Here is a 22,236-nt window from a genome sequence, read left to right as displayed (position 1 = left end):
CGTTAGTGTGTATCTGTGGTGATTAGTTCCATGGTTTTGCCTCCGTCCTAGTGTCCATTCAGTGCCACAAAGCGGAGATTGCTGGTCCATTCAAGAATGGATACTAATGGTTCTGGATGGATTCTCAAGAGATCCCATTAAAGGGGAAGTCCGGCGAAAAATTTTTATTAAAATATTGTATTGCCCCCTAAAAGTTATACAAATCACCAATATACACTTATTAAGGAAATGCTTATAAAGTGCTCTTTTCCCAGCACTTACTACTGCATCAAGGCTTCACTTCCTGGATAACATGGTGATGTCACTTCCTGGATAAAATGGTGATGTCACTTCCTGGATAACATGAAGATGTCACTTCCTGGATATCATGGTGATGTCACTTCCTGGATATCATGGTGATGTCACTTCCTGGATAACATGGTGATGTCACTTCCTGGATATCATGGTGATGTCACTTCCTGGATAACATGAAGATGTCACTTCCTGGATAACATGGTGATGTCACTTCTGGATAACATGGTGATGTTACGACCCGACTCCCAGAGCTGTGCGGGCTGTGGCTGCTGGAGAGGATGATAGCAGGGGGACACTTAGGGACACAGGGCACTGGAGGGACACTGAGCATCCCTCTGCCATCATCCTCTCCAGCACCACAGCCCGCACAGCTCTGGGAGTCTGGTCGTGACATCACCATTTTATCCAGGAAGTGACATCACCATTTTATCCAGGAAGTGACATCACCATGTTATCCAGGAAGTGAAGCCTTGATGCAGTAGTAAGTGCAGGGGGGAAAAAAAACACTTTATAAGCATTTTCTGTAATAAGTGTATATTGGTAATTTGGACTTCTCCTTTAACTTCAATGGGAATAGTTTACATTTATTCCTTAGGATTTGAGCAAACAATTGCTGCTTGTTGCCTCAGTCCAAATCAAAGATACTTATTGAAGGGTTTAATCCTGCCCTGGTTACTTGGCAAGTGATCAGACATCAGACCACTGACTCATATTGCAGTCTTTAAAATGTGAAATGTCACTGTAAAACATTGGGGGAAGCCCTCCCTAAGTGTGTTTATTATCCCCTCTCCCCAAACTGTCCTCACTGGAGACAAACTTCCATACAAATCTGTGGGACTGTCTACTGCAGTAAGATGGCCAGAGAGAAGCCTTCAGCCTAGCGCTTCTCTCTGCTTTTTCTAGCCAACAGTGGGTGTCTGAAGACCCAGATTCCACCATTTAAAACTTTCCCCAAGTCTGTAGGGCATGTCAAGTTTTTGGTGACAGGTGAAATAAAAGAAGATACAGATGTAGCCAGGGTTAACACGGTACAGGGATTGTATGTTTAGTCAATTAGAATGTTAACACAGGCTACATCTGTATTATTCAGTTTAAGTAGCCAAAATTATTTGGCTACTAGGAACACTAAACTATTGCGTGGGCCCTGTGTTTATGTTAGAAGAGAGCTCTCTCCTGCCTCTCCCATATATACTGCACTTCTTGCAGTACATATGTACAAACATAGCAGCCTATAAGTTACCACCCAGAGGGGCAAAATGAATACACCAGGTAGGAGCCTTTATTCTTTCAGCACTCATAGTATACTTTATGTAGACTTTTGTATGTAGTGAAGATCCATTGTAATACAGTCCTGTGATCACAGCAGCCTTGGTTCGGGCACTGATTCGGTTGCGGAGGAAGGAGGGGTATCAAGTGTGATGTGAGTTCTCAGCCTCAGGGCAAGTTTAGTTTTGTGCAGTCTGTTTAAAGGGGTAGTGCGGCGCTCAGAAATTATTCACAGAATAACACACATTACAAAGTTATACAACTTTGTAGTGTATGTTATGTCTGTGAATCGCCCCCTTCCCCGTGTCCCACCACCCCCACCTGTGTACCCGGAAGTGTGGTGCATTATACATTACCTGATCCGTGTCGTTGTGCCAAACGTCATCTTCGGACGGACGGCCGAGTCGCTGCCGCCCGTCTCCCCTCTGCTGCGTCACAACTGTGCTCAGCCATGATTGGCTGAGCACAGTTATGCTCAGCCAATCGCGGCTGAGCAGCTGATGACGCTGCAGAGGGCGGCCGGCATTCGGGACAGTCGGAGCTGTTCGCCGTCCGCCCGAAGAAGACGTCACTCGCTGAAGATCTGAGACGGGTGTCTGCACGTGACAGGTGAGTATAGCGCACCACACTTCCGGGTACACGGGCGGGGGTGGTGGGACACGGGGAAGGGGGCCATTCACAGACATAATATACATTACAAAGTTGTATAACTTTTGTAATGTGTGTTAGTCTGTGAATAATTCTTTACCGCCGCACTACCCCTTTAACAGATTCATTTTTAACTGGTTACTTATAAGGTACACAAAAACATGGTTTTTACTTTTTATTTTTTATAATGAAAGTCAATGAAAAACAATTGCGTCCGCTTCTGCATCTTTTTTTTTTTTTTCCCATTAAACGAACTGCAAAAACTTTGGGTGATATTACACTGGACGATTTTCCGGCGATTAATGATAAACGATCTCAAATGACCTCTATGATGAACGATCCTAATCGTTCACCCTATTACACGGGACGATGATCATTACGGTCATTCTTGCGCTCGTCCTTTCCTGGCTGATAGACCAGGGAACGAGCAAACAACACATTATTTGTGAATGATTAACAATACAAATAGGTCCAGCTTCTATCAAACGATCAACGATTTCTCTGTGGTCGTTTAATCGTTGCCTCCTATTACACGTATCTATTATCATTCAAATCCGAACGATCTAACGATTTTTTGAACGATAATCATCCCATGTAATAAGCCCCTTAGGGCCCTATTACATGGGACGATTATGGTGCGAAATATTGTTCGTATTTAAACGCTAATCGCTCTGTGTAGTTGCAGGCAACGATTGAAAAATCGTTCATGTGTCGTTGATTTAGGGTACTATTACACGGAACGATAATCGGCCGAATTGGCCCGATTCAGCCGATTATCGCTCCGTGTAATAAATGCAACGATCAGCCGATGACAACGATCATCGGCTGATCGTTAATATAGGTTAGAACCTATTTTTGTCGGGCGCCGACCGCGCACCGCTGCGTGTAATAGCGGTGCACGGGCGGCGACTAACAATATACATTACCCATCCACGTTCCATCCACGTTCCGCGGCCTGTGATTGGCTGAGCGGTCGCTGTGAAGCTAGAGCGCGCGCGGGACTCGGGGAGAAGTGGACGGCAGGAGCAGCCCTGGAACGTGGATGGGTAATGTATGCCAGTTTAGCAAGGGCTGCAAGGACATCGGTAACGATGTCCTTGCAGCTCTTGTTAAACGATTATCGGGCTGTGTAATAGGCCCAGTAAACAGGTTTACAGGTATTATCAGGCCCTCCTCGGCCCGTGTAATACCACCCTTAGACCTGAACCTAAAATTCTCGTTAATCGTTCACTGTAATTCCACATTTGTTCGCTCAAGTTCCACGTTTTTTCACTAATCGTTCAGTGTAATTGCACATTGTCCATTGTTTTGCTGGGATCAGACGGAATAAACGATCATAGTAACGATCGTAATAACGATCGTATCTAACAATTATCGTTCTGTGTAATATGGTGAACGATTTCAGGTTAACAATAAACAATCTCATTTGCTATCATTAGTCGTTAAAAATGGCTCCGTGTAATAGGACCCTTAGTGTGGCCCTACCCATATAGAGCTGGCGCCAAGGACCTGGCTGCACATCTGCTGTATCCACAGAATCTCAGGAAATGCTGCTGTATTGATCCTTCTCTGCTTTTCCTTTACATTTAGACAGATTGAAAGGAATTTACGGCGTGAGCGTTCATTTTTGTAAAGCCTTACAGTCTGTAGGATTGATCAGTACATTGCCCTTCGGTGGATAAACCATTGATCAGCTCAGTTTTTCACTTCAGCCTTTTTCTTTCTTTCTTTCTTTTTTTTGTTCTATTGTGTTTTTAGATTACTGCATAGTGTTTTGTTTGCTTGTCGTCATCCAGTCAAATAAATAATGAATAGGTTGTACGTAAGTGTAGTGAGCTCCGCGTCTGGCACATACACTGGGCGTTTACTCTGTACGCAGTTGCACATCTGTTTTCAGTAAGAAACACGTCTAATAACACCCATTATTGCCGTGATCACGTTGTATTTTTCTTTCTGCTGCTGTCGCTGCGTTGGTGGTACATATGTCAGAATATTGCGGAGACGCTCGGTCTTGCGTTCTCTCTGTTATCGCCATCTATAAAGAAGCTTTATAGCATGTTACCTGTGAGTGGAGTCCTTATATCTGGAGTAGGGATGGAGATGCTGCTTTCATACGTTATGCATTGATCACTCAATTATAGATCAAAGTTGCACAGGGTGCGCTCCTCATTTTTTCCCTTCTTTTAAATTATAATTTTTTTCCCCATGTATTTAAAGCTGTCACCGCAGCCAGACACAATATGGCAGATCTGCTTTTATCAGCACCTCCGTGTGTTATGTAGGTCAGACGCGTGTGGGTTGTGTGAGGACGTCCTACAAGAATGAGGTTAATCCAATTGTACAAGACTCTGTGTCTACGTTCATGATTTATGTTATATAAATCTGTACCTTGGTAGCCAGGTTGTTGGCTGGTATGAGCTTTCATGCCTATAGTGTGTGACGCAGGTGTATTAAAGGGGTTGTTCACCATTTTTTTTTTCTTTTAAATCAACTAGTGCCAGAGATTTGTAATTTACTTCTATAAAAAAAAATCTCAAGTCTTCTAATACTTATCAGCTGCTGTAAGTCCTGCAGGAAGTGGTATTCTCTCCAGTCTGGAGAGCAGGAGAGTTTTTCTGTTTATTAATTTTTCATATAATAAATGTCAGAATTACAGCAACATATTAAAGTTGCATCAAAGATATTTGTGCTATATCATAGACAAGGTATGTAGAATAGCAGGAGATCTATATATCTAAAACAGTTTATTGGCATAGAACTTAGTATCATCAAAGTAAAAAGAAAACAAGAGAAAAATGTAACAGACACTAATATTGGCTAGAAATGTTTTCTATGGGGATTTGCTACTGTGTCAGACTGGAGAGAATACACCACTTCTTGCAGGACATACAGCAGCTGATAAGTAATGGAAGACTGGTGATTTTTAAATAGATGGATCGATTGATTTGAAGAAAAAAAAAATTATGACCAACCCCTTTAAAGCCATATAGTAACCTACAGATGTGTTTGGTAACTTATAAAACTTTAAAAAAGAGAAATGGAGACATAAAGCTAACTAAGGCTAGGTTAACACTGTCTGTTTAACATATCAGTTTTATGGGAAAAAATAGATGCCAAAATGGATGCAGCTAGATGTCATCGGTTTGAATCAGTTTTCCATGGACTTGCATTAAAAAAAAAAAAAAATAAACAAACAAAAAAGCGATTGAAATGGATCGTGTTTTTTTTTTTTTTTTTCTTTAGAGTACACAAAAATGTGGTTGACCATGTTTTTCTGTACGTTAAAAGTAACCATTTAGTTAATGGATCTGTTAAACAGACAACTAATATGCAGTGCGAACCTAGCCTTACCATCAATATTCCTGCAATGTAATCTGTTTCATCCTAGCTCAGTTGTACTTGTTCACATTATATTATTACAGCTGGATCATGTGATTAAGCCACCAGCAAATTAGTAATGTCCAAAGGTTTTAGGCAGGTTGACCGCTGCTGGACTTCAGATTCTCCCTTGTTCTGGTGTCATAATGACCAGACGGAAAGGGCCCACTCAGTAAGTCAGTGCCTGCAGAGGTGTCTCACCCCAGTCATTGGCTGAACGGGCATTCCTTAGCCTGGGTATGTGGTGTTCGGAGCTGCAGGAGGCCGGCGGGGGCACAGGGACAGGTAAGTAAAGCTTCTTTATTATATTCCCTGAAGCTCATCTACTCTGACAGGATATGACGGCACCACCGCAGTCTGCTAGTCCACTCATCATGCACAGTGTACATGCAGCATTACATGTGATACACATTGGGGGAGATTTATCAAACATGGTGTAAAGTGAAACTGGCTCAGTTGCCCCTAGCAACCAATCAGATTCCACCTTTCATTTTCCAAAGAGTCTGTGAGGAATGAAAGGTGGAATCTGATTGGTTGCTAGGGGCAACTGAGCCAGTTTCACTTTACACCATGTTTGATAAATCTCCCCCCATATGTTTACAGCGCATATACAGCATCAGGACATCACACGTGAATATTTTCTTAAAGTGATATGCGCACATTTCTTTACATAAGGTCAGTATATTGTTAAAGCTAAAGGAGCTTCACTAGGGGACGTTTGAAAGGTCTCCTTCAACCCGGGGGCCTTAAATACACCAGTAATTCATCTGATAGGAATGAGGACAACACCAATAATCTGTGTGTCTATGGTAACCGGGACAATAGTTTCTGAATTCGCTTCCTTTCATTAGTCGCATTCCTGGACCCGCTACAAGAATAGTTCTGGCCGTTGGTTGTTGTTGCTCGTGTTTAACAACACTTGGTTAGAATTTCTCTCCGTCAGGCAATGCTAGTATACATTCTGCTTTTTTTCTCTCCGTGGGAAGTGTTTTATGTTTATGCATGACTGCTTCGTGTTTGTGTTGAGTAATGAGAAAATATTGGAACGTTCATCTGATACTTGATGAAATTCCAAATGTTAGTTTTCTTTTTCACTTTTTTCCCCCCAATCTTTCCAGTCTTCTGTGAAACTGTTCTAAAGGTCTATCCAGCCATTGCGGATTTCTGTTTCTGGGAAAGCTGGGTGACCACTAATAGGGGGACTGTCACAGCTCTCATTCCAATTGTCTCCACCTCAATAGCAGACCTGTTATTTTGTATTGCCTTACATCCTCTATTCCTGTATAGGTGCCTCTGTTATTTAAAAGAACAAACCAAAAAAAACGTTTGACGTATCGTAAGTTTTGGTAGGTCAGGGTTAGGTATTCAAACCTCCTACAAGCCAGGAGAAGCACGAGAGATCATTGTCCCGGCTCACTGCTCTCACAGTCCAGAATCCAGAAGAGGGTATTCTGCATTTCTGCCTCTTTATAGAACACTCCAAGGAGCTGCAGCATGAAATCCTATAGAGCAGTACAGTCATTGGTCTCCAAACTGCAGCCCTCCAACTGTTGCAATGCTACATTTCCCATCATGCCTGGACAGCCAAATCCAAAGCTTTAGCTACACGGGTACAGTAGGAATTGTGGTTTTGCAACAGCTGGAGGGCCGCAGTTTGGAGATCTATGTACCGGGGTGAAATCTAAAGGTCCCCATACACCCCATACTTTTGTCACAGCAGGTTCAATCGTCAGTATAAGGTGTATAGATAGGGCTCCCCCAACCTAACTCCGACAGATGATGTTAGTGGACATAGGGGTTGGGGCGTTATGGAAAATCACTACCCGACCCCTTTGCTCTAGGAGAGATGAGAGATGAGGCAGAGCAGCACTATATACTGTACAGGACATTACAGAGCAGCACTATATACTGTACAGGACATTACAGAGCAGCACTATATACTGTACAGGACATTACAGAGCAGCACTATATACTGTACAGGACATTACAGAGCAGCACTGTACTGTACAGTACATTATAGAGCAGCACTATATACTGTACAGAACATTACAGAGCAGCACAATATACTGTACAGGACATTATAGAGCAGCACTATATACTGTACAGTACATTATAGAGCAGCACTATATACTGTACAGTACATTATAGAGCAGCACTATATACTGTACAGGACATTATAGAGCAGCACTATATACTGTACAGAACATTACAGAGCAGCACTATATAATGTACAGTACATTATAGAGCAGCACTATATACTGTACAGAACATTACAGAGCAGCACAATATACTGTACAGGACATTATAGAGCAGCACTATATACTGTACAGTACATTATAGAGCAGCACTATATACTGTACAGTACATTATAGAGCAGCACTATATACTGTACAGGACATTATAGAGCAGCACTATATACTGTACAGAACATTACAGAGCAGCACTATATAATGTACAGTACATTATAGAGCAGCACTATATACTGTACAGGACATTACAGAGCAGCACTATACTGTACAGTACATTACAGAGCAGCACTATATACTGTACAGGACATTACAGAGCAGCACTATATACTGTACAGGACATTACAGAGCAGCACTATACTGTACAGTACATTATAGAGCAGCACTATATACTGTACAGGACATTACAGAGCAGCACTATATACTGTACAGGACATTACAGAGCAGCACTATATACTGTACAGGACATTACAGAACAGCACTATATACTGTACAGTACATTATAGAGCAGCACTATATACTGTGCAGGACATTACAAAGCAGCACTATATACTGTACAGGACATTACAGAGCAGCACTATATACTGTACAGGACATTACAGAACAGCACTATATACTGTACAGTACATTATAGAGCAGCACTATATACTGTACAGGACATTACAGAACAGCACTATATACTGTACAGGACATTACAGAGCAGCACTATATACTGTACAGGACATTACAGAACAGCACTATATACTGTACAGGACATTACAGAGCAGCACTATATACTGTACAGGACATTACAGAACAGCACTATATACTGTACAGGACATTACAGAACAGCACTATATACTGTACAGGACATTATAGAGCAGCACTATATACTGTACAGGACATTATAGAGCAGCACTATATACTGTACAGTACATTACAGAGCAGCTCTATATACTGTACAGGACATTACAGAACAGCACTATATACTGTACAGGACATTACAGAGCAGCACTATATACTGTACAGGACATTACAGAACAGCACTATATACTGTACAGGACATTACAGAACAGCACTATATACTGTACAGTACATTACAGAGCAGCACTATATACTGTACAGGACATTACAGAGCAGCACTATATACTGTACAGGACATTACAGAGCAGCACTGTACTGCACAGTACATTATAGAGCAGCACTATATACTGTACAGGACATTACAGAACAGCACTATATACTGTACAGTACATTATAGAGCAGCACTATATACTGTGCAGGACATTACAGAGCAGCACTATACTGTACAGTACATTATAGAGCAGCACTATATACTGTACAGGACATTACAGAGCAGCACTATATACTGTACAGGACATTACAGAGCAGCACTATATACTGTACAGGACATTACAGAGCAGCACTATATACTGTACAGGACATTACAGAACAGCACTATATACTGTACAGGACATTACAGAGGAGCACTATATACTGTACAGGACATTACAGAGCAGCACTATATACTGTACAGTACATTACCGAGCAGCACAATATACTGTACAGGACATTACCGAGCAGCACAATATACTGTACAGGACATTACAGAGCAGCACTATATACTGTACAGTACATTATAGAGCAGCACTATATACTGTACAGTACATTATAGAGCAGCACTATATACTGTACAGGACATTACAGAACAGCACTATATACTGTACAGGACATTACAGAGCAGCACTATACTGTACAGTACATTATAGAGCAGCACTATACTGTACAGTACATTACAGAGCAGCTCTATATACTGTACAGGACATTACAGAGCAGCACTATATACTGTACAGTACATTACAGAGGAGCACTGTACTGTACAGTACATTATAGAGCAGCACTATACTGTACAGTACATTACAGAGCAGCTCTATATACTGTACAGGACATTACAGAGCAGCACTATATACTGTACAGGACATTATAGAGCAACACTATATACTGTACAGGACATTACAGAACAGCACTATATACTGTACAGTACATTATAGAGCAGCACTATATACTGTGCAGGACATTACAGAGCAGCACTATACTGTACAGTACATTATAGAGCAGCACTATATACTGTACAGGACATTACAGAGCAGCACTATATACTGTACAGGACATTATAGAGCAGCACTATATACTGTACAGGACATTACAGAGCAGCACTATATACTGTACAGGACATTACAGAGCAGCACTGTACTGTACAGTACATTATAGAGCAGCACTATATACTGTACAGGACATTACAGAACAGCACTATATACTGTACAGTACATTATAGAGCAGCACTATATACTGTACTGTACAGGACATTACAGAACAGCACTATATACTGTACAGGACATTACAGAGCAGCACTATACTGTACAGTACATTATAGAGCAGCACTATACTGTACAGTACATTACAGAGCAGCTCTATATACTGTACAGGACATTACAGAGCAGCACTATATACTGTACAGGACATTACAGAGCAGCACTATACTGTACAGTACATTATAGAGCAGCACTATACTGTACAGTACATTACAGAGCAGCACTATATACTGTACAGGACATTACAGAGCAGCACTATATACTGTACAGTACATTATAGAGCAGCACTATATACTGTACTGTACAGGACATTACAGAGCAGCACTATACTGTACAGTACATTATAGAGCAGCACTATACTGTACAGGACATTACAGAGCAGCTCTATATACTGTACAGGACATTACAGAGCAGCACTATATACTGTACAGGACATTACAGAGCAGCACTATACTGTACAGTACATTATAGAGCAGCACTATATACTGTACAGGACATTACAGAGCAGCACTATATACTGTACAGGACATTACAGAGCAGCACTGTACTGTAAAGGTTTGGAGATGGTGGTGCACTGACTGTACTACTACTGTGCTGTTTATGCACTCCAGCAGTCTTATACAGTACTGTACATGATGAAACATGGTGGTGCACTGCCTGTACTACTACTGTACTGTATATGTACTCCAGCAGTCTTATACAGTACAGGATGGGATATGGTGGTGTACTGACTGTACTACTTCTGTTCTGTATATACACTTCTGCAATCTTATACAGTACTGTAAGGGATGGAAGATGGTGGTGCACTGACTGTACTACTACTGTACTGTATATGCACTCCAGCAATCTTATACAGTTCTGTACTGTACATGAAGCCTCACCAGTGCTAAACTCAGCAGGTACAACTCACCATCCACACTCGCAAAAACATTCAGATACCGAGCAAAGTTTGGATTCTGATCGTTACTTCCAAGTAAACTTTTGTTAGAATCCCGCGGTATTACTGTACTTCAAGACTGGGGGCCCGCAAAGTGTTTGAGAACCAAAGCAAACTTTCCTTGAAAATCCTGTTTGAGAACTGAACTTTTTGAGTTCCGAGCAGTTTGAAAAGCGAGGTACCACTGTATTATAAAACATGTAAGAGAACGTAGTCTAATGTAATTTGTTGTGTATATAAACCTTCTTTACTCCATCTACATTACCATTTTATCTGTCGGACGCCATAATTTATTACTTCCTTGCAGATTTAATGTAGAGTGCAACTTCATATCTGAGTTTGCAGGTCATTGTTCTTGTGAGTTGCTCACTTCCCATACCCAGATATTAGTTACAAGGGAAGACACAGTGAAACCCTGAATGTTTTCTACCATTACTGAAGTGCTGTGAAATGTCTTGGCAGGAAAACGTGTCCTTGGCAGATATTCTGTCACTACGAGATAACTGTCTGACGGAGCAGGATATTTGGGCAATCTGCCTGGAATGCTGCTACTCCATGAAGGACATCTCTCATGCAGCCATCTTCCAGACGCTGTGCATTACTCCAGACACCCTGGCATTTAACACCAGCGGCAACGTCTGCTTCATGGAGCAGCTTAGTGGTAAGTCTTCCTTTCATCCACTAGTACCAAGTCCCCAAGCAGCTTTCTCAATGACATCAGTCCATCAATTATCAGACTCTTGTAAATACAATACAAAGCACAATGTTACACAGCAAATCTTGGGCAGGAAAAGTCTAGGGAAGTGCTTTTACAAATAGCATGTTAAAGGGATTTTTTTTGTAAAGTTTCAGAATATTGTAAAACCAAAAAAAATGTATAAATAAATCATACCCGCCTTACCAATACCCTGCTACTTCCTTGCTGACTTGTCCCGGGTCCCTTTCCTATTTTCTACTTCCTGATTCCTCTTAAAATGAGCAGAATATGGCTTAAAGGGGTTGTCGAGCGAAATTTTTTTTCTTTCAAATCAATTGGTGTCAGAACGTTATATAGATTTGTAATTTACTTCTATTTAAAAAGCTCAAGTCTTCCCATACTTATTAACTGTTGTATGTCCTGCAGGAAGTGGTGTTTTATTTACATTCAGAAACAGTGCTCTCTGCTGACATCTCTGGCTGAGACAGGAACTGTCCAGAGCAGGAGCAAATCCCCATAGAAAAACTCTTCTGCTCAGGACAGTTCCTGACTCGGCCAGAGATGTCAGCAGAGAACACTGTCTGAATAAATAAACATTTCCTGCAGGACTTATAGCAGCTAATAAGTATGGGAAGACTTGAGATTTTTAAATAGAAGTAAATTACAAATCTATATACGTTTCTGACACCAGTTGATTTGAAAGAATTTTTTTTTCGCTGGATAACCCCTTTAAGAAAAAAAATCTGTATTCATCTCCCCAATCATTGACTATCATGGCTTTGCCTAGGGCCGTGCAACTTTCTATTTCCTGGTCCCTGTCTTGACTGCTAACTCAGTCAGGAAAGTAGAGACCATAAAATAGAGATCAGCGGGGACCTGGGCAGTGTTATACACCAGTAGCAAGGAATTGGTGAATTGGAGAATGAGTATAACTTTTTATTTTTACAATGCCTCCTCTATAACACCCTCTTAAAGGGGTACTCTGGTGAAATTTTTTTCTCTTAAATGAACTGGCTTCAGAAAGTTGCATAGATTTGTAATTTACTTGCAGTACCTGTATGTATGTATGTATGTATGTATGTATGTATGTATAAAGTGGTGTTTTCTTTCCAGTCTGACACAGTGCTCTCTGCTGCCCCCCCTGTCCGAGACAGGAACTGTCCAGGAGAGGTTTTCTATGGACATACAGCCGATGATTAGTACTGGAAGACTGAAGATTTTTAAATACAGTAGATGAAATTTACAAATCTATACAACTTTCTGAAACCAGTAGATTTAAACATTTTTTTTTTTTTTTTTTTTAGAATTTCTTCCTAAATCTACATTTTATTTTTCCCCATTTGTTTTGCTGCACATAAAACACTGCGTCATCTATTAGGTTTCCCTAAATGCTGGACACACACCATTGCTGCTGATTTTCTTACTTCTGTGTAAATTTTCACCCATTAAATATTCATTGTGATGTCTTTTTGCATATTTTCATATGTCACAATCTTTTTGTTTGATCTGATGTATGGATGTGATATTGACTACAAAGAGTTCAGTAACGTAATTATAAAAACTGGGTTACTTTTTATCTTGTAGATGATCCTGAAGGGGCCTTTGTACCTCCGGAGTTTGATCTGACTGGTAACACCATAGAGGTAGGTAATAGGTGGATGCTTTAATAAAAAGACAGGTCAGGTCTGACTACATGGGGAACCGAAAATTCTGTGATTAGTCATTGAAACAAGAAGATAACACAGGAGTCTGTCAGGAGATTCATGCTATGCAAACCACAGGCCACATTAAATCCGACAGGCTCCTTGGTTATTATAAGGCCCGATGCTAGGTATAAACCAGCACTGATCTCATAGATCTCTTCTTGTTTACAGCTCATATTACAAGGCTTGACCGCTGTGCGGGGGAGGCTACACAAATCAAATCTTTTTAATTTTTTTTTCCATGCATCTCTCTGTTAGGATCAGCCTGATTGATCGGTTCCCCCATTGCATACCGGGGTGACCTTATCCGTCAAGCAAAGTGGGTCGTAGCTGGAGAGACTTCTTCCTAGACGTTTTTACCGGTGCCACATTTCTGTTATGGCATTGCACCCCATTAAAGAAGAGTGTAATTCGCACATGGTCGTGTCCGATCATTTGGCATTTGATTACTAAGGCTGCCTAGAAAATATGAATACAGCTATAGGCTGTATCTGTTTTCCTGGACTCCATAGGGCTGCATCCATCTTTTTTAGCCTCGGGTAATCAAAAGCTGAGTGATTGGACTTTAGCCTGCTCGGGTTGCGCTCATTTCTACTCTCCATTTTCTAATGCTATATTGCCATATTGAGAATTTTTTTTTTTTTTTTTAATTATAACTGTAGCCCGGTTCCTGGACTTTTTGTGTCTTATAACCTGGGCCCTATCCACAAGTAATTTCTAAAATAATAAAAATAAAAGGGTTGTCTGGGGTCTGCTTTTTTCCCACCGAAGTCCTCAATCTGTGTCTGGCATTGTACTGCAATTCTATGAGCATCTTCTTGACAATAAGCTGATGGAAAAGCACTTCTGAGGAAGCCATTGATCAGCTGTGATCTGTGGGGAGACCTGGCAGAAAATACTCAGTGTCCCTGTAGCACCACCACAGGTGAAATGAAGAATAACATAGTGACCATCGTGAGCATAGTAACTCTTTCTATCCACTAAAGAGAGATAGTAGAGATGAGTGTAAGGGCCCTATTACACCAACAGATTATCTGACAGATTTTTGTAAGCCAAAGCCAGGAGTTGATTTGAAAAGAGGAGTAATCTCAGTCTTTCCTTTATGACCTGTTTTCTGTTTATAGTCCATTCCTGGCTTTGGCTCAAAAAAATCTGTCTGATAATCTGTTGGTGTAATAGGGCCCTAACTCAAGCACGCTCAAGTCCAGTTGTTCAGCATTTGAATACCAATGGTTGAAGAAGTTGGATGCAGCCCTAGGGAGTCTGGGAAAACATGGATAAATCACCGAATTGTAGAAAACTTTAAAAACATAAATCTTTATTATTCTTTTATTAAAAAATAAAAAACCTTAGACACACGTGACTCACCACCTTTTACTAGTATAAATCGGCCACGATCATATTACTATGTAACTTGGCCTATGTACAATTATCGCATCATGTAAACAGTATTGTGCAAACAGGAGCTACTAAAGGACTGAAGGACTGCAAGATATACAATACTGTTTACATGATGCGATAATTGTACATAGGCCAAGTTACATAGTAATATGATCGTGGCCGATTTATACTAGTAAGAGCTGGTGAGTCACATGTGTCTAAGGTTTTTTATTTTTTATGTTAACTCTGAGTTTATTAGGTTTTTAAGAATTTTTGACACCAAACATAAACCATGTTGCAAAGGCAATACAAGTCAAGAAATAAACATGCAGCCATGTGAATATAGGAAAAGAAGAAATACAAATGGATACCAATCAGTCTGATGATGGGAGTGGAGCATCTAAACACGGATGCTTCTGAGGCAAATAAGATCCTGCAACCTGCCTAGACAAGGCAAAACCGCATAAAAACAGAAACGTGCAGGACGCATCATAATATCCCAAACTCAACTGACAGACCGAGGTCCACACCCCACTATAAGGTTTTTTATTTTTTGATAAAAGAATAATAAAGATTTATGTTTTTAAAGTTTTTTCTACAATTCAGTGATTTATAAACAATAGAAGAAAATCTAAATATTTATATACCTCATTTAAAACATGGATAAAGCCATAGGCTGTTTCCCAGAATCTCTAGGGCTACATCAAACTTCTTCAGCCACCGAGTTGCACTCTTCTCCACTAAAGAGATGAGGATCCTGACTAAAGGACCTTTCTTCATTCCCTAGTAGGGTCTAATAAAATGGATTTTCTAGACCAGACAACGGTTTCATTCTTTGCAACCTGGTGTACTGTCTATCTCACCTTTTTCATCAGTTTTCTTCAGTTATTTAGCTAAAGTAAAAATCCTTTTGACTCTGTTTTATCTGTTCACATATGCTTCCTTGTGCAGGGTCATATATATTCTCTGGGCGCGACACTGAAAGCGGCCATAGAATTTGTGGTCGATCCAGATTCTGAGACGGAATTTTGTCAAGATTTAAATTCCTTGCTGGACTGCATGCAACAGGAAAACCCAGCAGACAGGCCGGACATTGAGGTATGGATAGTGCACATGTGATCCGACAAATCCTCTGCTGCTATGGAGGGTTACGTTCCTGATAGCGGTGAAAAAATAAGTATCCTGTGTTTTGACCTATGCTATAGCACACAGAAGAGTGGATCTTTGCATTGAATTTTGCTGGCACTTTTCCTGTGCAGATGTATGTCTTTCCAGCGCTATGCTTTCTAACTTTGCTGCAGACTCTTATATCCGTCCCCTAATTTTTGTTTACTTCAATGGGGTAGGTGGTTAGCCGCATCTTTTGAGGCAACCTGTCATCTGCACATTAGACATAGGTTATTTTGGTGTGGTACTGGGCGTCTACATGCTGCAGAAATGCAAATGCCAATGCAAGAAAAGATTACATCGGTACATGTCAATGGCTAAGATATATGTTAAATATGAATCATTTTAATCCATTAAAGAGACTGTCAGTAGGTTTATGCTGTCCTATCTCAGGTTAGCATAAACTAGACAGAGAAGCTGAACAGAATGATGTATCACTTACATTGTTCTGTGCAGCTGACCCAGAGATATCCTCCTGAACCATGGACAATAAGTAGTCCTCTCCATTATGTGCATGAGCCCAGTAGTCCTCATTATTCATGAAAAGCAGAAAACTCTGCCCACCAGCTGCTAATTGGCAGTTATCTAACCATGATGTGTATAGGCAGTCACCTGTCAATCAGCAGCTGGAGGGTGGAGGAGGGGTGCGGCAAGAATTCTGTTCTCCTGCATATTAGGAGAACGACTGAACAGAATGATGTAAGGATGCTTTTACACAGAATTTCTGACAGATCTTTGAAGCCAAAGCCAGGAACAGACTATAAGGAGGACAGGTCATAAAGGAAAGACTGGGATCTATCCTCTTTTTTTTAAATCCATTCATGGCTTTGGTTTTAAAAAAACAAAATAAATGTAAAACGTTCTATAAGTAATACACCGATCTGTTTAGCGTTTATATCAATAGTTTATGCAGCCCTTATTTAAGGTGGAATAAACCTAGTGACAGATTCACTTTAAGGATGCACATTGATACATTGAAGAGACTGTGGCGCTCTCACAGCTGATCATTGTGGATGCTAGGAGTCAAATCCTGAGAATACAAGATGCATAGGCTGGGAGGTCGCCACTCCGGATGACTGGTGGTGGTGCCTGTAGATAACCATACTTTAGAAGAGATCTCTCAGCACTCACCGGTCCATTTTCAATAATGATTTGGTAATCAGTGGTAATAGACGGGCACCTCGTCCCCATGACAGTTTGCGTAGCCATCCTCACCTGCCGGCCTTGTATATGGTTGTTACATGAGAAGGCGGACAGCTGAGGAAGGCTACACCGACTGTCACGGGGACACTGTGCCTGTCTATTACCAGTGATGTGAATAAAGCGTTATTAAAAAAACAGATTGGTGAGTGCCTGAAGCTCTTCTTCTCTTCAAAATTTACTAGAAGCTATGCTTTCTCTCCCCTATACTGAGTTGCTCGATTCCTATAGTTCTAATGTTATAATAATGTATCACTTTTTTTCTGACAATTGATTACTCACTATTTTTTATGAATTGACTTCAACGAAAAAAATGTATTGATCTGTAGCTTGCACGTGAAGCATGTAAAATGATCTTATGTCTTGTAATAAATAAATCCTCTCTGCATACAGAGCATTATATGCCTTTGTGAAGAAAAGATTAATTGCTCCTCCTCATCCGTTTGTCGAAGCCTTTCTTCCATCGGCAGAAGAGTACTCTCGATAGAATCTGTCACTGCTTTCCAAGGTAAATCTTCTCTACTGTTGTATGTTAATCAATACTTCCTGAAGTAAAATCTATGTAATGATGTAAAGAACCAAGCCGTGTACAGAAATCAATGATGTTCTTGTCCAGGCCAATACAGCAGTCGAAATAAAAATAATATAAATGTATTTGTTTTGGTGCAGATGGCTGGGAAAGTCTCTGGAAGGGCATCAACAAAAAGGACAATTGTATCAAAGCTCCCACAACAGAGAAAGTCCCTAACCGTATCTCGACGATACCAGAAAACTCTTCTGTCAGTCTTACTGGATTCTGCCCTAGCGCGGACTCTGTGCAAGAAGAAGAGCATCAGAACGGATGGCGTGAAACAGACTTCAAACTGGAGAAGCCATGTTCTTCTCCTAACTCATTTGGACAGCATCTCAAGAAAAATAAACGGGAGAGGAGCAAGTCATCTTCCCCCGAAAAATTTGAGGGCTTTGAAAGGGTAAAAGTCGAAGACGAGATGGCAAAGCTCTCTTTAAAAAGACATAGAAGAAATAAGCACTCTACGATGGTCAATAATGTTGAAAAACTGGCACTTTCCCAATCTCCACCGGGTGTAGGAATGGTCACCTTAAAAAGTTGGCCGTCTATACCTAACTGCCTGTCCCCAAATGAGGGAAATGAAGACCAAGATTTAGAAGATGGACATAAAAACCAGTCGAGTCTCTCAGTGCCAAACCACACAGACTGTTTATCCCCTCTTGGGCAGTCTAAGTGCCATTCTCAAGTTTCCTATGAAAATCTAGTGACGGCTCTCGAACAAGAAAACCAGCATTTTCTCAGTACGGACAGTAATGCAACTTTCCAAAAATTTACCCTGTCTGATCCTGTTCTGGATACGATCCGGTTAAATATAAAACAACACAATAAAGCCCAGGAGACATTTGCATCCATGCCAGTTTATCAAGAGGATGTGTTATCTATGTCAAGACACGTTAACAGTCCCGAACTGGATCCTGACTGCAGTGACAGACAGGAATCAACTGCTGTAAATGAGGACCAGCGGGTAATAAGAATTTTATGTTTTTTTCAGGCAGATAAACAAAAATTTGGCAGGAAAATATTAGGCTGTTTAGTAGAAGTCTTTAAGTGTCACTTTCTGTATTTTCCCTGTAACCTTATAAGGGGTTGTCTAGGCTTAGAAAAACATGGCACCTTTCTTCCAAAAACAGACACACCTGTCCTGAAGTTGTGTTGCATTGCAGTTCAGCCACAGTCACTTCAATTAAGTTGAGCTGAAGTACAACCCATAACCCATAGACCGGTGTGGCACTGTTTTTGTTAATGCTTCATAATTTTTTTTATGACCATTTTCAACTGGTTGCCTCTAAAATTCATTGCTGGTTATAGGGTCTGAATGGGGAAATAAAAAATAAAGTGCCTGGGCAAACTATACTTCAAGTGTCACTGTCGTTTTTTTTGCAGAAATCAACAGTCCAGGCGATTTTGTAAGAAACTTTGTAATTTGGTTTATGAGGCAAATATGCCATTATCTGCATTCATAAAGACTTTCCCCAGGTCCCCACCTCCCTCCTCTCTCTCATTCACTGCTCATTATCAGGAAATCTTGACTAGTTTACATCAGTCGAGCCCTGTCTGTTCTATGAAGAGAGGAGGAGGGAGGAGGGAGATTAGTCACCAGCAGAGAACAAAGGATTACACAGTGGAAGCTGTGTAAAAGACGGTATTCAGAGGTCAGAAAGAGGAGATAGCCTGGTGATGTAGCTGTAAATTAACTTTGTTGTCCTGGGTTGGTGCCTTATCTCCCTCCACCCCTCCCCTCTCCATAGACAATCATGAAGACAGGGGGAGCTTCAAACTGCTTTCTTATGATAAAAATGCATTTTTCGGCTAATAAACCCAATTACAAAGTTTCTTAAAATCGCCTGTACCTGCAAAAAAATTTAAACGGCAGTGACACTTTAACATCATTGTCCTGCTTTGTAATGTCAGTGCTGTGAAGGAGCCCTGGTCCTGATACACAGCACATCTAGAATCTGGGTCAGCACACAGCATTTCCTGCACATCTAGAATCAGCTGCAGAGGCAGGACACCACTGTGGCCATTGACTGGCTGAGCAGACAGTGCCTAGTGCTAACCCCAATCCCAGACATTGGGACTGGGGCTCCCTGACTGCATTAGCGGAAAGGATGAGGAAGGTAACCTTAAAGGGGTTGTTCACCAAATTTTTTTTCTTTCAAATCAACTGGTGCCATAAAGTGCCAGAGATTTGTAATTCACTTCTATTAAAAAAATCTCAAGTCTTCCAGTACTTATCAGCTGCTGTGTGTCCTGCAGGAAGTGGTGTTTTCTTTCCTGTCTGACACTGTGCTCTCTGTTGCCTCCTCTGTCCATGTCAGGAACTGTCCAGAGCAGCAGCAAATCCCTATAGAAAACCTCTCCTGCTCTCCAGACTGGAAATAATACAACTTCCTGTTGGGCATACAGCAGCTGATAAGTACTGGAAGGCTTGAGATTTTTTAATAGAAGTAAATTACAAATCTCTGGCACTTTATGGCAGCAGTTGATTTGAAAGAAAAAAAATTTTGGTGTACAACCCCTTTAACTTTTTTATTTTTGACACCTTCCTAAGCAAATTTTTTTTTTTTTTTTTTTTTTAGTGTTGTGTGCTTTTTTTTTTAGTATCTTTTAGAGGTTGTCCCCTTTTAAAGCAAATATTAATTTTCCCTGTACGATCAGGCAAAACCGAACAAGGTTTCCATTGGAATTGTTCCTATACATAGATACTACTTGTGTATACTTTTAAGGTGCTCCTAGTGTTCTTTTGGCTTCCTTTCAGAATCACCACCTGGTGTGTCCACTGCAGGAAATTCTGCAGCACTGATGTCGACATAATGCAAGGAAATCTAACAAACATTGTACACAGTACACAGTGGCAATATCTAGACACAGGAATGTATTTATGTATTTATTTAGTTTAAGTGACTTAAAGGGAAACTATCATCCGGTTACAAGCATCTAACCTGCTGATATGTTCTTATAGCGCACTGGGCACTGATGATAAAAGTTGTTTTCTTACCTTCATCCTCGGCACAGGTTTCATGTACTTTCTAGTATAATCCATATACTAATGAGGCGGTTTGGTCCTTTTGGAGGCGGAACTACTACTTTCCGTGCAATGATTTAGCACACTCCTTCTAATGAGTAATTATTTGGCGCTCTGTGGAGATGACATGCACCCAACCACCCCGTTAGCATATGGAATAAATTACAAAGTACACGAAAACGGTGTCGAGAATGAAAATAAGAAACTTGTCTTCATCCTCAGTGCCTGTGTACTATAGAGACATCAGCAGGTTAACCCCTTCCCGCATCAGCACGTAAATGTACGTCCTGATGTAGGTGGGGGCGTTCAGAGAGGGCTCGCGCGGCGACTCCGCTCTGAACTGCCGCGATTATGGGTGCTGTTTGTAGCCCGGGACCATGGCTATTAGTGGGCGCGGTCTGATCACCGCGCCCGCTAATTATACATTTAAATGCAGCTGCCAAAGCTGACAGCTGCATTTAAATGTATGATTTCCCTCTATCCCTGGTATCTACTGGGGGGGATCTCCCTTCCCCCCGCAATGCAATCGTGGAAGGGAGATCCCTTCTCCTTACCAAGCCGGGACTCGGCGTCGCACTGACGCTGATCCCGGCTCGGCAATCAATGTGTCTGGTCTGCTGCAGACCAGACTAATACAGCAATGATCGATAATCGATCATTGCTGTATAAAGTATACAGCAGTGATCTCTACGGGAGATCATTGCAGTAATACTGAAAGTCCCCCAGGGGGACTCAAAGTTAAAGTAAAAAAAAAAAGTGTTTTTATTAATTAAAAAAAAAAACCTCCCCTAATAAAAGTTTAAATCACCCCCTTTTCCCATCTTATAAATAAATAAACAAACATATTTGGTATCGACGCATGCATAACCACCCAAACTATTACATTACATTCCTGATCTCGCACGGTAAATGGATTAAGCACAGAATCCCGCCAAAGTGCTAAATTGCGCATGTTTTGTCACATCAGATCCAGAAAAATTGTAATATACAGTGATCAAAAAGTCACATATATGCAAGCAAGGTACCGATAGAAAGAACTGATCATGGCGCAAAAAATGACACCTAACACAGCCCCATAGACCAAAGGATAAAAGCGCTATAAGGCTGGGAATAGAGCAATTTTAAACACATTTAGTTTTTTTCAAAGGTTTTAATTTTTTAAAAGCGGATAAAATAAAATTTATATAAATTACATATTGTTGTAATTCTCCTGATGTGAGAAACATATATACCATGTCAGTTTTACCATAGGGTGAATGGCGTAAACACAAAATCCCCCAAAATGAAAACAAATTCCTTTTTTTTTTTTTTTCCCAATTTCAATGCACAAATTTTTTTCTGGTTTCACAGCATACTTTATGGGAAAATTAAGT

At 40.8% G+C, this 22,236-nt stretch overlaps 1 protein-coding gene across 2 annotated transcripts in view; it reads left to right on the top strand.

The window, feature by feature from the left end:
• KNDC1 (kinase non-catalytic C-lobe domain containing 1) overlaps nucleotides 1–22,236 on the top strand; it is an 80,711-nt gene that overhangs the window by 12,021 nt on the left and 46,454 nt on the right. Inside the window, exons 1-6 of one of the 2 annotated variants that reach the window (XM_069980132.1) lie at nucleotides 6,198–6,261; nucleotides 11,583–11,781; nucleotides 13,402–13,460; nucleotides 15,852–15,998; nucleotides 17,661–17,775; nucleotides 17,937–18,802. In XM_069980132.1, coding sequence (XP_069836233.1) covers nucleotides 11,676–11,781; nucleotides 13,402–13,460; nucleotides 15,852–15,998; nucleotides 17,661–17,775; nucleotides 17,937–18,802 — 1,293 coding nt within the window. In that variant the 5' untranslated portion in view covers nucleotides 6,198–6,261; nucleotides 11,583–11,675. Of the gene's footprint in view, nucleotides 1–6,197; nucleotides 6,262–11,582; nucleotides 11,782–13,401; nucleotides 13,461–15,851; nucleotides 15,999–17,660; nucleotides 17,776–17,936; nucleotides 18,803–22,236 lie in introns of those variants that run through there. The other variant, XM_069980131.1, reaches the window with a different exon arrangement.

Source organism: Dendropsophus ebraccatus, chromosome 8, assembly GCF_027789765.1.
Source record: "Dendropsophus ebraccatus isolate aDenEbr1 chromosome 8, aDenEbr1.pat, whole genome shotgun sequence".
Classification (NCBI taxonomy): Eukaryota; Metazoa; Chordata; class Amphibia; order Anura; family Hylidae; genus Dendropsophus; species Dendropsophus ebraccatus.
Note: the sequence above shows the minus strand (reverse complement) of the source record. Positions and strands in the feature narration are given on the sequence as shown.